Source organism: Crotalus tigris, unplaced genomic scaffold, assembly GCF_016545835.1.
Source record: "Crotalus tigris isolate CLP2741 ecotype Arizona unplaced genomic scaffold, ASM1654583v1 scf7180000024349.2157984, whole genome shotgun sequence".
NCBI lineage: Eukaryota > Metazoa > Chordata > Lepidosauria > Squamata > Viperidae > Crotalus > Crotalus tigris.
The window spans coordinates 1,012,870-1,030,896 of record NW_024100518.1 but is presented as its reverse complement, the minus strand read 5'-3'; the positions used below and the strand labels follow the sequence as shown (position 1 = coordinate 1,030,896).

General features: G+C 36.7%; 1 protein-coding gene across 2 annotated transcripts in view; it reads right to left on the bottom strand.

Annotated features, from left to right (window-relative positions):
• The window catches only part of PRKD3 (protein kinase D3), a 57,417-nt gene extending 39,670 nt beyond the window's left edge, over nt 1-17,747 (bottom strand). For both annotated transcript variants that reach the window (XM_039327019.1, XM_039327020.1), the window contains exons 1-2: nt 17,579-17,747; nt 11,289-12,287 (exon numbers count right to left, since the gene is read on the bottom strand). In XM_039327019.1, the coding sequence (XP_039182953.1) occupies nt 11,289-11,579 (291 nt within the window). In that variant the 5' untranslated portion in view covers nt 11,580-12,287; nt 17,579-17,747. The remainder of the gene's footprint in view (nt 1-11,288; nt 12,288-17,578) is intronic.
• Between the last annotated feature and the right edge of the window lie 280 nt (nt 17,748-18,027).

The window sequence follows — 18,027 nt, the reverse complement described above, 5'->3', positions numbered from 1 at the left end:
TTCAAAGAAACAGTTAAAACAATAAGGACATTCTCAGTCCAACATAAGGAGAAACAGCTCTCATAGAAGTAAGTCTGATGCAATGAGATAGAGAAGAAGTTCTCATAAGGGTAAGAAAGGCTTTTTTTAAAAAAATGAAAAACATTGCTTTTAATGGAAATCTGAGAAGAAATTCCACGCTGCTGTCCTCTTAGTCCTAGAAAAATTAGAGATCTTTGTTTAAGCATCTGCTCAGTCATTTGAATTAAGTTGTTTAAGTATCTATTTATTTAGTTCATCTGAATTATATAGAATTATGTAGTCTACACAGCCATTTTGCTTTTTATAATAACAGAATATATAATAAACACCACCAGTTAACTACAAGTAGTCCTCAACTCATAACCACAATTGAACCCAAAATTTTCACTGCTAAGAAATACAGTTGTTAAGTGAGTTTTGCCCCATTTTACAACCTTTCTTGTTACAGATGTTAATCACTGCAGTTGTTAAGTTGGCTTCCCCAATAACTTGGCTTGTCAGAAGATTGCATGACTCAGGGACAGTGCAACTGTCTTAAATACATGCCAGCTGCCAAGTGCCTAAATTTTGATCACATGACCATGGGGATGCTGCAATAGTTATTAATATAAAAAAACAGTCATAAGTCACTATTTTCAGTGGCATTGTAACTTTGAATGGTCTTCAAACAATAGTTGTAAGTCACAGACTACTGTAAACAGCTATACATTAAAAATTAGATGGAGGGTGGAGCCAATATTCTGGTAGAGGGGCAAACCAGATTTCAGGTAGAAAGATCAATGTTCAAACAGTGTATTGTATTGCTTTTTTTAATGTATCTCCTGCCATCTGGATATTCTTTATGGTGCCTTTATGGATTTAAAGGTACTGTGATTCCAAGAGACAGGTTTTAGGCAAGATTGGCTATTCCTTTGCAGATCAATATCTTCTTTGCTTGTTTATATATTTACGTGAAATACTATAATGCAGGGGTCACCAACCTCTGTCCCGTGGACCAATACTGGGCCACGGCATGCCAGCAACTGGGCCGCACAAATAAGCAAAGCCCCATCCGCAAGATGCAGGCAGCACACAAAATCACACACCCACCGGTCCATGGAAAAACCTCTCTCCGTGGAACCGGTCCATGATGCCCAAAAGGTTGGAGACCTCTGCTATAATGCATGTCTGTTATAGTATCTCAATTTTTTTTTGTCTTTCCTAATTCCCATCCAAAAAGGGTGAAACAAGGATGTGTCTACATTAATCTCTAATCCCCATTTTTAAAATTAATTTGGTTCAAACTTTGACAAAATCTACATTTTATCCACCAAAGTTGGCCAATAGAACTACTTCAGTTCTTTTAAAAGCTGATGATACAGCTATCCCGTCTATAGTTCAAATGATCTTGAGACAGACTTCTAAGTCCTTATATCTTATTGTAGACAGAAAAGTTTGATAATAAATTACAATAAATCAGTAGTATCCTTTTTTCAATAAGCTCACCATTCACCATCAGAGAAAATAAAATGTTTATATATTGATAAAATTAAGGTATTTCAATATTTCCTTCAGCACCAATTATGCACCCCATGCTAAATACCTTCAAACTCATCAGTCATCTGCTGTGCACTGCACAAATCTGTAATTACCCAGACTTAAGTCTCCTAGAACCTGCCCAGCTCAAATTTTTAAGAGCCTTGTTACAAACATCAAAATCTCTCTCTCTCTCTCTCTCTCTCTCTCTCTCTCTCTCTCTCTCTCTCTCTCTCTCTCTCTCTCTGATAAAACTAAAAGCTGAACTAATTTTTACTGAGGTTCATATGTGGCACTGTGATCTCAATTTCCAGCTCAAATTACAGTAGTCCTTGACTTACAACTGATTAATAAATACTGTTTGGAGTTACAATGGCCTTAGAAAGAATGCTTTACAGCCCGTAAAGCACTTCTAGCCATCCTAAAATGTCTCACCGTCCTGCAATCACATGAATGCATTTTGGATGCTTGGCAATTGGCTCATATTTGTGACTGGTTGCAGTCTTCTGCACTCACATGACCATGATTTGCAATGCTTTTTGCCATTTTTGACAAAAAAAATGCCCATTCAGGAGAATAGATTCAGACTTAGGACCACATAATATGCTTAATGATCACTCTAAATTAGGTCTGATCATGTGGGTGCTTACTTACAACTTATGAATGCTATGATTTACAGCTGAAATTCCAGTCTCAACTGCGATTGCCATCAAAGACTACCTGTCTTCCTACTACTAATTATTTTACAAGGGAAGAAAAGACATGAATCAGTCTCAAAATTTTCCAGCTTATATTATCAATGTTTGACTTTGTTTAGCCACACAAGTTGTAGCTAAAGCAATTTCTCTTCAATAATCTTCCTTAAAGGATCTGAATTCAAGTCTTATCTTCTATGAAGTGGGCTTGCTTGGAAGACTCTTTTCCCATGCTAATTATTTAGTCAACATTTTATATTCTGTGAACGTTGACACTTGTCCAGTTTCTGCCTTGCTGAAGTTTCAGAAATATTTTTGTCCAAAAGCAAAGAAATAAAATGATTTCACCTATAGCAGGAGTGTCAAACTGCCGGCCTACAGGCCGGCACGTCATCCGGAAGCTGGGCCCGGCAATGGCAAAACCGTTCCGATACATTGCGCAACATCATGTGACATCGTGAGTTTGACATGTCTGACCTAATGTATGTTTTCCTATTGATTTTTTTTATACAGCCAGCATGCTCTTCTAATAACATTCAACCTAACAAATAGCTATGGAAATTTAAAAGAGGAGGCTATTCTCATAAGACAACAAGAAGAGTTGCTAATTGGCACTGGAGTTAGTATTCAATATTATAGTTATACTAATGATATATTAGAGATATAACTTCTGTTTAAATTCATTTTCTGTTTTTCTGCATGACTCTAAATATTTGTGCTTGACTGTAAATAAATAACTAACCAAATTCCCTAATATAATATTTTATGTAAATATATACCCATAATACTATTCCTTCTCGAGGTAAGCAAAATTACCCAAGCAAAGAGAAATAATACAAAGAGTAAATATTGCCACATATTTGCAATCTAGTCATATGTGAGTGAATGTTTTGAGATACAACATTGTACATTACATTTCCTGGTGCCTTACAAATATTTCCTGACAATTACACCATTTTAGCTATGATGACATTGCTAAATATGAGTAGAAAAGCTTGCAATTAATGGGATTTTTATTTTATTCTTCAAAACATTATTATATTCTTATCAATAGGAGCATATATAGCTGTTTGATTTTTAATGAAACACACAAATAAGCTTTTTTAAGCCCTTGTCAGAAATTAGCAAGAAATTAAACAAGTATTATAATAGCAATTGTTATGCAGGAGATAAAAGCAGGATAAAACTGGTAACTGAATCATGCCATGATTAATATCCAAAGAAACACTTTCTCTAGGGAAAAGATTAAAGCATGGAAAAACTGCTCAATTTCATCTACTATTTAAGGCTTTTGTAGGAGTCATCTTGTCAAATAAAAAAAACATTTTTAAAGAAAGAAATCATAACTTCTGTTGGGTCTTTAATTGAAAAATTTGATACAAGTAAATCCAGATCACCAATACTAGCTTTCACACATACAGAGCAAAAGTAAGATAGTACTAAATTCTTAAAGGAAGGTGGGGAAAAAAATCAAATAGCAGCATATCTTAAGAGAAAGGATATTTTAAGGTAATATAAAAAGAAATCTTTAACAGTAGCATGAATAGGTGTATTAGAAGCCATGTAGCTTTTTGAAGAAGTCAATTAACAATAGAAGTCAAAATTCTCTGGAATGACAAAAAGGATGAAGCTGAATCATGTGGGAAAGGGGACTATAAAACAGAAAAATGCAGAATCAGATGAATTCTGGAAGTTCAAAGGATTAGAATATATAAGACTGGATAAAAGGGAAGATAATAGAGAACACCACTTTAAGGGATGACAGAAGAGAGAAAGGGAAACATTAAAGAAAGCAGATAACAGGGGGGAAAGGGATTACAGTGAAAAATGAAAGGCAAGAAAAGTAATTATGTCAAAGAAAATCCTTCTCTGAAATCCTTTGCCAGAATCTCAACGTGCAGGAATCAAGCAGAGTTCAGGGGGTAAGCTATGCCTCTAGAATTAGCTCCTGTCAAGAGATACTGAAAATGCTCTCACTTTGCCAGCAGATTAATACCCTATTGCAGTGGCTCCCAACCTTTTGGGCACTAGGGACTGGTTTCATGGAATGAGGTTTTTCTGTGGACCTGAGGGGACATGATTTTGTATGCTGTCTGCATCCCGTAGATGGGGCTTTGCTTGCTTGCACAGCCCAGTTATTGACATGCTGCAGCCCAGTGCTGGTCCACAGACCGGGGTTGGAGACCCCTGCCCTATTGTATTCTGGTAGGTTTTAGACTCCTGATATACTGACCCCTAACCTAGGAAAGCCTCCCTAAGTTAACCTAGTCCACTTCATAGAAGTCTACCAACTGAGACAGTTTGGTGTAGTAGTTAAGATGCTGGCCTAAAAACCAGGAGATTGTGAGTTCTAGCCTCCCCAGGTATGAAAACCATCCAGGTTATTTTGGGCAAGTGATCTTTCTTAATCCAATCCACTTCACTGGGTCGTTGCAGGGGGGAAAAGGATGCAGGAGTATTAGATATGTTGCCATCTTGCAAGCGTAGCAGGTAGTACATCTTTCAATATTTTAAATTCTACAAGTGATAACAGCAACTGTTTTTTGAATTTTTATTTCATGATCAACCTTCTGTAACTTAAAAAAATGTAGTCCATTCAGATAATTTTAAATTGCTTATCTGGGACAGTATTTTCTGATGGTATATATTTCTCTGTACTTGAGCTGGTTTCTACTAATCATTTTTACCAGATAAAGTAGTTTCAATTATTTCTATCTTTGTTAATTTAACAGCTGCCTAGTCAATTTCTTTTCTGTTCTCAATGTATTTCTCAAATGATGGAAAGAGATTAATAGCTTGAATTTAATATTGGCACATTTGAGTGATCAACACTTATTTACTGTTTTTTTCCCATGAATTCTGAACACAATATATTTTCTATATACCAGAAGATTCATCTAAAGGTGTGCCAATTCTCTCAGAATTCCAAGTTAGCAACCCTGTAAGCATATTGCTTTAATATTTTTCCTATTTTTTTCCTTCATTCCTTCCTGGTTGTAAACTCACTTGCCTGATTATTTTTTTTTTAGAAAGTTAAATGTTTACAATATTTTGCATGCTTTCTAGAGACTGCATAAGATAAAATCTCAATATTATCTTTTTCTCATGATCAGTATAGCTTGTGAAATATTTTCATAACACACGTGTCTCAAATATTATTTTAAAACTATGTTGCACATCTCAAAGATAACAAGAGAGATCTAATTGTGCAACTGGAGTTATACTGCCACCTGTGCACCATCTGTAAAAATCCTTATGAAAAAGAGATTCACTACATATAAGCACCCCTCCTCCCTATTTCCTGATCAGAAGTGTGTTGTCTATATGGAACATATGCTCACTCTGCAGCTGCTGTGGGCATAAGAGCTTTCGTTCACATGCAGCCATTCTAAAGCCAACTGGAAAGGACAAACTCAGAATCCAAAGTTATACTTTTTTAAAAGTACAATTGGCTTCCTATAACATACTTCTGAACTTTAGCCAAGTGCTTGTACAAGTGGAAGTTGCCAAGAATCAACAGGAAAATACTAACTTAAAAGCCTGAACCAAGAGAAAATGAAACAAATGTCTGTACGAAAAGAATAGTGGTAACCAATAATATTAGAATAAATAGGTATGCATATATTTGAGAAATGAGTTTGAAAGCAGGAATGTTTACTGTAGGATATAAATGTAAGATTTCTCCTAAAAATGAAGTATGCTGTCCAAGTGTTGAAATGAGCTACACAAATGGTAATATAAACTTCCAAGCTGACCAAAAACAAACCACCTTTATTATTTGCCAAATTTATCTGTAATAATTTCTTAGGAATTCAACTAAAATCTCACTTGCAAATACTATAATCCAATTTTGAAATTATAAGCTAATAAGCATACATTTTTAATGTAGGATATGTTACATTCTGAAAAAGCAAGGTAATCCACAATAAGTGAAAAGTAAGTTCGGCATTCTGATACTAGTATTTTTTATTTTCTAGTGCTGATACATGCAAATGTAGAATAAACCAGAGTTCATGAGCTCTTATCTAAAAAGATTGATGTAAAATAAATGCCCAGATGTGGAATTTGGTTGTAAAAAGTTTACATTCAAATACTCATTTGATGAAGAAATTTCCTGTCTGACTTTTGGCAAATCACCAAAGCACCCCTGGGCTGATGTTTTCCCTGTAAGATTTTTCCCAGGGACAAACTAAGAGTGAATACCAGACTCACACACACTTTTACTGTTCCCATTATGAATACACATATATTAATATATTACTTTTCTCAGATGTGTGAGGTGTAATACTAAATTTAAAGCCTTGTTGTTGTTGTTAATTGCGAAGTCGTGTCCGACCCATCGCGACCCCATGGATAGTGTTCCTCCAGGTCTTCCTGTCCTATACCATCTTCTGGAGTCCATTTAAGTTCACACCTACTGCTTCAGTGACTCTATCCAGCCATCTCATTCTCTGTCGTCCCCTTCTTCTATTGCCCTCAATCTTTCCCAGCATTAGGCCCTTCTCCAGTGAGTCCTTCCTTCTCATTAGGTGGCCAAAGTATTTGAGTTTCAACTTCAGAATTTGGCCTTCTAAAGAGCAGTCGGGGTTGATCACTTCTAGGACTGACCGGTTTGAACGCCTTGCAGTCCAAGGGACTCGCAGGAGTCTTCTCCAGCACCATGGTTCAAAGGCCTCAATTCTTTGGCGCTCAGCCTTTCTTATAGTCCAACTTTCACAGCCATACATTGCAACTGGGAAAACCATGGCCTGGACTATACGCACTTTTGTTGGCAGGGTGATGTCTCTGCTTTTTAGTATGCTGTCTAGATTTGCCATAGCTTTCCTCCCCAGGAGCAAGCGTCTTTTAATTTCTTGGCTGCAGTCCCCATCTGAGGTGATCTTGGAGCCCAGAAAAATAAAATCTGTCACTACCTCCATTTCTTCCCCATCTATTTGCCAGGAATTGAGAGGGCCGGATGCCATGATTTTGGTTTTCTTAATGTTGAGTTTCAAGCCAACTTTTGCACTCTCCTTCTTCACCCGCATCAAGAGGCTCTTTAGTTCCTCTTCACTTTCTGCCATTAGCGTGGTATCATCTGCATATCTTAGGTTGTTGATATTTCTCCCGGCAATCTTAATTCCAACTTTTGTTTCATCTAGCCCTGCCTTTCTCATGATGTGCTCTGCATATAAGTTAAATAGGCAGGGCGACAGTATACAGCCTTGCCGGACTCCTTTTCCAATTTTGAACCAATCAGTGGTTCCGTGTCCAGTTCTCACTGTTGCTTCTTGACCCGCATATAGGTTTCTCAAGAGACAAATAAGATGGTCTGGTACTCCCATCTCTTTAAGAACTTGCCACAATTTGTTGTGATCCACACAATCAAAGGCTTTTGCATAGTCAATGAAGCAGAAGTAGATGTTTTTCTGGAACTCCCTAGCTTTCTCCATGATCCAGCGTATGTTGGCAATTTGATCTCTAGTTCCTCTGCCTCTTCGAAATCCTGCCTGTACTTCTGGTAGTTCTCGATCCACATACTGCTGGAGTCTAGCTTGTAGGATTTTAAGCATAACTTTACTAGCATGTGAAATGAGTGCAATGGTGCGATAGTTTGAACATTCTTTGGCATTGCCTTTCTTTGGAATTGGAATGTAAACTGACCTTTTCCAATCCTGTGGCCACTGTTGAGTTTTCCAAATTTGCTGGCAAATTGAGTGTAGCACTTTTACTGCATCGTCTTTTAAGATTTTGAATAGCTCAGCTGGAATACTGTCACCTCCACTAGCTTTGTTGTTGCTCAGATTTTCTAAGGCCCATTTCACTTCACATTCTAGGATGTCTGGTTCGAGGTCAGTGACCATCTCATTGTGGTTATCTGGGATGTTAAGCTCATTCTTGTATAGTTCTTCTGTGTAGTTTTGCCATCTCTTCTTAATCTCTTCTGCCTCTGTTAGGTCCTGCCATTTTGGTCCTTTATCATGCCCATCTTTGCATGAAACGTTCCCTTCATATCTCCAATTTTCTTGAAGAGATCTCTGGTCCTCCCTATTCTGTTGTTTTCTTCTATTTCTTTGCACTGTTCATTTAAGAAGGCATTCTTATCTCTTCTAGCTATTCTCTGGAATTCTGCATTCAATTGGGTGTATCTTTCTCTTTCTCCTTTGCCTTTCGCTTCCCTTCTTTCCTCAGCTATTTGCAAAGCTTCCTCAGACAGCCATTTTGCTTTCTTGCATTTCTTTTTCTTTGGGATGGTTTTAGTTGCTACCTCTTGTACAATGTTGCGAACTTCCATCCATAGTTCTTCAGGCACTCTGTCTATCAGATCTAATTCCTTAAATCTATTTGTCACCTCTACTGTATATTCATTAGGAATATGATTTAGTTCATACCTGAGTGGCCTAGTGCTTTTCCCTACTTTTTTTAATTTAAGCCTAAATTTTGCAACGAGAAGCTCATGATCTGAGCCACAGTCAGCTCCTGGTCTTGTTTTTACTGACTGTATAGAGCTTCTCCATCTTTGGCTGCAGAGCACATAGTCAATCTGATTTCTATGTTGACCGTCTGGTGATGTCCATGTGTAGAGCCGTCTCTTGGGTTGTTGGAAAAGAGTGTTTGTTATGACCATCGTATTCTCTTGACAAAATTCTATTAGCCTGTGCCCTGCTTCATTTTGTACTCCAAGGCCAAACTTGCCTGTTATTCCGGTTATCTTTTGGCTTCCTACCTTAGCATTCCAATCCCCCATGATGATAAGGACATCATTTTTTGGTGTTAATTCTATAAGGTGCTGTAGGGCTTCATAGAACCGGTCAATTTCATCCTCTTCAGCACCAGTGGTTGGGGCATAGATTTGGACTATTGTGATATTGAATGGTTTGCCTTGGATTCGAATTGAGATCATTCTGTCATTTTGGGGATTGTATCCCAGTATTGCTTTTCCTATTCTTTTATTGACTATGAAGGCTACTCCATTTCTTCTGAGGGATTCTTGCCCACATTAGTATACCTGATGGTCATCTGAGTTAAATTCACCCATTCCTGTCCATTTTAGTTCGCTGATTCCTAAGATGTCGATGTTCAGTCTTGTCATCTCTTTTTTGACTACGTCTAGCTTGCCTTGATTCATGGATCTTACATTCCAGGTTCCTATGGAGAAAAAATCTTTACAGCATCGGACTTTCCTTTCACCACCAGATATATCCATAGCTGAGTGTCCTTTCGGCTTTGGCCCAGTCGCTTCATTCTTTCTGGCGCTACTAGTACTAGCCCTCTGCTCTTCCCCAGTAGCATATTGGACACCTTCCGACCTGAGGGGCTCATCTTCCAGCGTCATATCTTTTTTCCTTTTAGTACTGTCCATGGGGTTTTCATGGCAAAGATACTGGAGTGGTTTGCCATTTCCTTCTCCAGTGGATCACATTTTGTCAGAACTCTCTGCTATGACCTGTCCATCTTGGGTGGCCCTGCACGGCATAGCTTATAGCTTCATTGAGTTACACAAGCCCCTTTGCCATGACAAGGCAGTAATCCATAAAGGGGAAATTTAAAGCCTACACCTAAACTTTTTTGGGGAAATAGTATCAGAAATACAGCATACACCTGGGTCTCAATCTATCCTATTTCTGCTGCTGCATTGATTTTAATACAACCATCTGCCAATCTTTGAAGGAGATGCTAAAAATACTACAGAAGTTTATTAAATCAAGTCATATCACACAATTAGTTGGATAGAAATTTGCCATTCAAACTACAAACAAGAACTTTCCATGATGCTAAATTTTAAATTAAATCCTCCCTATAAGTGACAATATTATAAATAATTAAACAATATATTCAAGATTCATAATTCCTCCAAAGATTGCAAGCCTATTGTTGTGTAACATGTGAATAAAAATCTAATGAACTCAATAGTACTATTTGCAACCAAAGGACTGCATTGTTAAATCTTAATTCAGGTTATCTGAGAAACTGTCTCGCACCAATGATATCAGTCCATCCTACTCACTCTGGCAAAAGGGACCCTCTTGGTCAAAAAAGCTTTGGCTGGTGGAGTGTAAAAAAAGAGCCTTCTCTGCTGTGGTCCCCCATTCTACGGAATATCTTCCCACTTGAGGTGAGATCCGCCCCCACTCTGTTGGTCTTCCAGAAGAGCATAAAACTTAGGTCTGCAAATTAGCCTGGGTTCTTGACAGGGGTGTTCAATGTTAGAGGTGGTAGATGGATTAACTGAGAAACAGCTAATCCATATTGGCAAGATCTCCATATTGATCTTGCCATTTTTGCCCCTTGTCTTTGTATTTATTTAATGTTTTTAATATTTGTTATGTTTATGATTTTGATTGTAAGCTGCCCAGAGTTGCTTTTCAGAGAGATAGGCAGCATATAAATTTAATTAATAAATAAATCCATCTTTTCTTTTTTTTGGGGGGGGAGGCAGTGTTAAATCTTGGCAACTGTCTGTACAAGTCCCTGAAGTTATCTTGGCAAGATTTTGGAAGTAGTTTGCCATTGGTTACTTCCTAGGGCTGAGTGTGAGTGATTTGCCCAACGACACCCAACTAGCCTTGTGCCTAAACTGGGACTGAACTCAAAATCTCCTGGTTTTTTAATCTGATGCTTAACCACTACAACAAACTGGCTCCCCAACTATCTATAAACAATCTATATTTTCTTATTCACAGAAAGCTTATTCAATTGTTCAAGGCTTTAACAAACAAGAGAATGATTGAACAACAGCAAGTAAGCAAATTCTGTCCCTACATTCCCATCCCATTCACTGTTCATTTTGCATATTGAGGATAAACACTTAAAAAAGGCAGCCCTCTATATTCAGATAATCTCTTCACACAATTTGGAATTTTGGATTATTCTAAATTTCCACTGCAGTACTCATGGATAGAAAAAGTTTCATGCTACCGAATCCTCAAAATATGGAAGACAACAAGGACAGCAACGTAGATAAGCAGAATTTGCATATTAATTTTTGCTCTTCCTGTATGTTCATTCAAACCTGAATTAAATACGTAATAAGGGAGAAAGATAATAGCAGTATGAGCATTAAAATCAGTGTTTTACCTTTTGATAAACTACAGAGCACACTAGGTCTTTAACAACAGATAGGGAGAGATCTTGAGCATCAATTGTAACAGTTTCTCGAGTGAGACCAATCTGCAGCAAAAAAGAGATTCCATGTACAGATCCTCTGGAGTTGGTGAGGCTTTGTGTGCTGAAGCTGCCATTGGAAAGTCGGCCTGAGAGTCCAGATTGTGGACTTGAGGATAAAGATGGTGTAGGTGGAGCAGTAGCATGAGACACAGATGGAGAAAACTTCTGTAAAGATGGAGGAGAAGGTTCGTTTGAGGACATCTGAGTTGATTTAAATCCACCAAGACCTGTTCAACATACAGACAAAAAAATTTTTTCTGAACTGTTGCAAGTTGAATCTCACATTTTCCTTCTATGGTTCAAGGAAAATCCTCTTGTCTAAATCAACTTCACTCTCCTTTTCATTCTGTGCATGCTGGCAAGTATAAATTTGGCTAAAAATTATTTTAAGGAAAGGTCCTCTTTGTACAGCTGGTGTCAAAAATGAGTTGTCTTTAGCACCACATCCAGATATTGGGAGTTGCTTACATCATTATAAAATTGTTCACTTCAGAAACAGAAATATACAATATTTTTTCACAGAAAATCTTCATTTTGCTTTTGAGACAACTGTAGAGTTGGTTTTGTGCATGGAGAGAGTAATATGAAATCACCCCACTTAGAAATAGTGCACTTCACAATTCAGTATATAAATAGTTACAATAAATGTTAATATGTGTCAGTTTTTTTAAAGATAATTAGTGTCTCAGGTCATAAGTACTGCCTTGAATAATGTTATTCTGTTTTCAGGAATTCTTCTATCATTTAACAATGATGAGAAAAAAAGAGAACAGTGATTATTTCCAAGTTTTCATATTCTGGAAAAGGTTCATCTTTTAAAAGTAAAAAACAAAATTTGTACTAAAATATGTATATCAAGCAGAAGTGTTGGTTTCACATTGAAGGTCTGCAGTATTCTCTATGAATTGCCTAGAAAGAAAAAATAACGTTATATCACATATATGAACAATATTACATAATCATCATCAGAACACCAGAAAAAATACTACAGTCACCATTGCTCATGTCACAATTTCTGCTTTCATTTCACTGAAAATAAATTACCTTTATTATGGTATCTGTTACAGAAGGTCCAAAATGTGGTACCATTTATGCAAGCTCTTCAATCCTTGACATGTTCATTTAAAGTGGTCATTTATCAAGGGATCTGAAAGAGCCTGGAAGGCTGCTGATAGTTACCCTAAACTAGATGGGTAAACAATCTGACAGAGGTCAATCTTCTCTATATATTATAGCAATAAAAGGAATCTTAAGTCTCCTTGAGTTACCGATTATAGAAAGTTATAGAAAAAGTAATTTTGGAGAAATTAAAAGTCACTCTATTCTCAAAACAGGAGCAGGAATAAGTATCTAGAACACAGATACAAAGTAGGTACATTCTGTGCAGCAAAGCTACATTTTCCTGCAAATACAGGAAACCCAAGCATAATATACTTTACAAAGTGCAGCGTGTTGGCATTTTTAATTTCATGTAGTTATCAATCCTCAACAATTCTCCAACTGGCAAAAAAGCTCTGTCAGCTTTTCATTTATGTGGATCCTCTCATGAAATATTATACGTAGAAAGAGCTATTTATTAAAGGAAATAAAATGATCATATGATAGCTTGTAGGGGGAGACTGCAAGAATTGGCAAGAAACTTTCCTTCCTTGCTTTCTTGTACTGTATATGTTTGTGCATGGTTTATTGGCCAAGTCAGCCATTTGATAGGAGTGCCCAAATTCTCAAAATACCAAATGTGCTATTGACCCCAAAAGCTGAGAATCACTGCACTATTATCTTCTATTGCAATTTAGTTACTAGCCCCATAATGAGAACTGTGGAGTATTATGTGGGTTCAAAACAGGGTGAGGTATGATTTAAATTAATTTAAAATTATTATATTAAATATTAAATCAATTTAAAACATGATTTAAATCATTAGGAAAAATATTTTAAATTACAATTTAGTCACTAGCCAAAAGTATTTTAATTAAGTGCAATTACATTTATTTGTTATCATCTCTGTTTAAAGTACTTTCTCATTGTAGAATATAATCAGAATACAGACACTTTAATTTTAAAGAGGAAAGAAATTCATTTTTAGAAGAAACATACCATATATAATAATTTTTCATATTTTTTACAAATAATGGGTAGGCTTTCTATCAAGCAAATGTATGTGAAAATTTTAAAATTGTTATGAACATTTGAACAATATGTTATTATAAAATGCTAGAAAAACAAGCATCGTCAGTTTTTAAATTGGTTTTTAATATGACGTGGTTCTGGCTGATTTTAATTAAAAACAAACTATGTTAAAAAAGTATAGTGTTTTTCAATTAACTATTTTATTTCATAAATTCTCTATTGTTGATCTTTATCTTTAGAAAGAGAACAGTTATTACATTTGCAAACTTATCTTCTTAGGAACAAATAAAATATAATCACAAAGATGTTCTAATCATTCATTAAACCTATATTCATTTTATAGACCACTTTACAATGATTTTGACTGCAGAAGTCCAATTTAAGGTTTAAGCTATAAAAGAGGAACATAACATAGGAAAGTATATATAAAGCATTATATAAAAAAGATGGAACCACCTTGGCAGTTTAAAAAAAAACTGTGTTTGCCCTGACCTTAGTTTAGGATAGGAAGCAAACCCATAGCATGTTACGTGTTAGTTTCAACATTATCTAAATTTAATACTAAATGATTTTGGTTCTGATTTTGAAAATGGATTCTTATATTTCAAAAGCTGTGCTATGACCACAATCTTCCAAGAAGTATCATATTAGGGTTAGGATTACAGTATTTAATAAAATGTTGAAACTGCAGAAATAAATGGAATGAAACACTATTTGCATATTCAGAACATACATCCCTTGAACATAATGAAGAAGCAAAATATCATTCTAACAGAATCCACTCATGACTTATAGAATGTTGCTTTCCAATCTTAAGAAAATACTTGTAACAAAGCCTGTATGTGAATGAAATTCATACTGATGACTAAATATACATTGCCATTCTACTTCTGCTATTCAGCACTAAAGCTACAATTCAAAATGAGATTTAGAGTTAAGTTGCATTGTCTTAAATGCATAAAATGTATTTATTTACATTACTATATACATCTTCATAGACATCTAAAATGTATTTCTCTTGACACTAATAACAGAAATAGGTGCCCTTTTCAGATAACAGTTCATTCATTCAATGAAATCTAAGTACATATTGTTTTATAAGAAATTTTTTTTGCATGATAATATTTTCTTAGAAATAACATTTTTGAGATGTAAAGAAATATAGAATAACAGATACATTAAATTCAGAGCATTTATCCAATATTTGTATTTACTTACTGTAGATTTTACCCAGATGTAATCACACTTTGTCCTAATGTTTTAATAATTCTACTCTAAGCATGACTAGATCTGGATTCAGTTCAAGATTAGAACAAGATTTTTCTTAGTGGATTAAGCAACAAAGTTACATAACTTTAACACAAACAGAACCAAAGAAAAGATAGCAAATTTAAACTTCCTTAAAGTGTTCATAAATGGATATAAATTATTGACTTTTCAAGGTCTCTACCCTGTCACATTCTCCATAAAATACAATTACAGAAAATGGTTTGTAGAAAAATATATTCATTTGAGTGCCAGTGAGATCTTCAACAAATCCAGAAGATAGCCAACAATACAATTTTCAATAAGGTTTATCTTCCTGTAATAATTACTGCATGCTATTTACAGTGCCAAGCAACCTAGAATATATCCTGACTATATATCCTGACTAAAATAGAGATAAATTTTAGCAGAAGCATTTTGACTTGAAGAAAAAGCCAGCTAAGGAGAGGAAGCTGCACAATCTACATGAAGTCCAAGACATACAGTAGATGATGTTGATTATTTATATATTTTTATTATATACATTATAAATGTATAAAAATTATAAGCATAACACTAATATTTTGTTTTTCTCAATACTAGTTGTGTATATGCTAAAATGGACAATGTAAAGAAAAAATAATTCACTTAAATTACTATTGTACATTGACATTTTAAAAAAAAGTTTTCATGTTATATAGTTAAATGGTGTTTGCCTTAGTAAGTTTTGGTAAAGAAATTCTCAAGCTAACCAGGAAAAAAAGTTTAGTCAAGAAAAATTGCTATCACGGTAGTCAGATTACATCTTCAATTTAAAGATGTCTGTTTCACGTGCAAAATTGCAGTAGCACCAAAATTAAATTCAGAAAAAATATATCATATATTCTTTTTAATAGCCATGTGTATTGACATTTCTTCAGAACTAGATTATTCTAGTTAAATAAATTCCAAATGATTAGTTTCACATTGAAAATGTTAAAACCTAACCCTTTCACTGCCAACCAGTTAAATAACCTTTTTGCCTCTTCTGGGTCTAAGAATTTGAAGCAGACTTTCATATTTCTGCATGGTAGAGACAAACCCTATCCTTGTTCTTAATCCTAGACTTCACACGAGTCTTTATCTTAATATATGCACATGAATCTTTATCTTTAATAAAGACTCATATGAATTATAACCACAATGTAGTTATTCTGTGGTTTCCTCTGCAGTCTAAGATTGAGAGGAAAGCTGACAATGTTTGGCTGCTGAAATATCTCAATTGCACAATGGACAAATTGGCAAGCTCCATGGTAGGGAAGAAACTACAACTAAAAAGTTGCAAGCCAACAAAAGGAGAGGATAGCCACAAAATTTGTTTGCTTTTTAAATTTTCCCAAATTTTCAAGATCCAGAAAGACACTACAGCTGTAAGAGATTATTTAGCACAACGATGCAGGTAACATGGGAGTTTGTACAACTCAATCCTACATATGTTTATTTGGAGGGAAGTTTGAATTCAGTTGAGCTCATCTTTGTTCTGGTTAAAAAACAACAACCTTATCCATGTGAAGGTCTCCATTACACAAAATGATGTAAGTGAGATGACTAACATCCACACAACTGAGATGCAGTCCCTAAAATGTGAACTGTTAATACAATCTGTATATGTTGAATTTCAAACATAAGAAATGACTGAAAAATAAAAAGTGGAAGGTAGCTTGTAAGTCACTATTTTTCTCTTCACTATTCAATCTGCATCATTACTCTAATACTGTTAACTTATGGCAAAGCTATCAGCAACCACCTATGTTGGGAAGTGCAGTATCCCAACATAGTTTGTAGATGTCATGTATAAAGAAAAATCACCCATTAGAACTGACTCATTCTATTTTCTGTTGACGCCTCCATTATTTCCCAAACATTGCCCACAGCTTATGGCTAACAACCACCACTCCATGATTATGAGATTATCATCATACTGCAAACATCCTTAATAAAAAGATTCCTAATTACACTCCCTCACCAAAAAGTATGCTAGTAGTTCATTCACTACTTCCTCAAACTCACGAGTGTTGGTGTGATTGTTTCCATGTAAATCAGCTACACTATCATTGAAAGTTCCACCAATCACACTTCAAAACATAGCACCAAGGCCTGAGTTACAAATCTGCCAAACTGAAAACTGGGGGGGAGGGAGGGAGGGGGAGAGAGAGAGAGAGAAGTTCCAGGGCAACACCTTTACCAGTGCTTGTGAATACACCTTACATATCTTTGGGCAAAGGCAGGCGGAGAGATCCATTTCAGGCTCAGGATGTCCTTTTTCTTCTATGAGTGTCTGTGGACTTCGAAAAGAACAGACTCCCCTAATCTTTTTAAGATCTCGATTCCGGCTATACTAAACTAGAAGAAACTACCCTCAGAAAGGGAGTGGGCTTTCTTAAGACGAAGCAGCCAACTCTTCTTGGAAGCATCCTCAGAGTTGATGCGGAGGGGGGGGGAAGAGGGGAGGTTGGGGGGAGCAAAAATGATGTGGCCACAGATTCAACCGCCCTGCTATACCTGGACGCGCCCGTGTCGGCCTGTTCCCCCCTCCCCCCAAGTCACATCTGTCGTGAAGTGGCAGCTGCTGTTTTGGCGCAAAAGATGAAGCGCCTCCGAGTCCAAGCTCACCTCCAGCTTGCGCCTCACTCCACTCAGCTTCGGCTTCCCTCCCGTTCCCTTCCCTCTCTCGGTACCCTGGGAAGGGCGGCACTACCGCCTCCTACGGACTGAAATAACTTTCCATGTTATCCCCCTCTGCTAGGTTTCTCCACCTTCGCCACCCATAACTCTTGACCACTCACTTGTAGTTTCGAGAAACTCCGTCTCCGCCCGGGACAGGGCGGCTTCACACGCACCTTATTACCGCCGCTCCCACTTTCCAGCACACAGACACCCATTCGCACATCTACACACACACACATACATACACACACTGAAAAGTCTCAGCCGCCCCAGAAAAGACACGGCAAGGGGCGAGAAGCATGCTGGGAAGTGAAGTTTTCCCTCACCCTGTTTCCACCCGAAATGAAAGCCACCAAGAACTACAACGACCGCCAGGCCGTCGCGGCAGCGGAGTAGCAAGGCTGAGATGGCGCAGGCGCCAAGGCGGCGCACCGAGTTTCCGTTACTTCTAGTTTCTGTGGCGGTTGCTGTGCTGAGCCGCGAAGGCGGGAGGGGAGTGGGGGGGGGATGCAAGGAACATTGAAACATGGGGAGCGGAGAAAAGGGGATTGAGTAGGAGATGCAGACG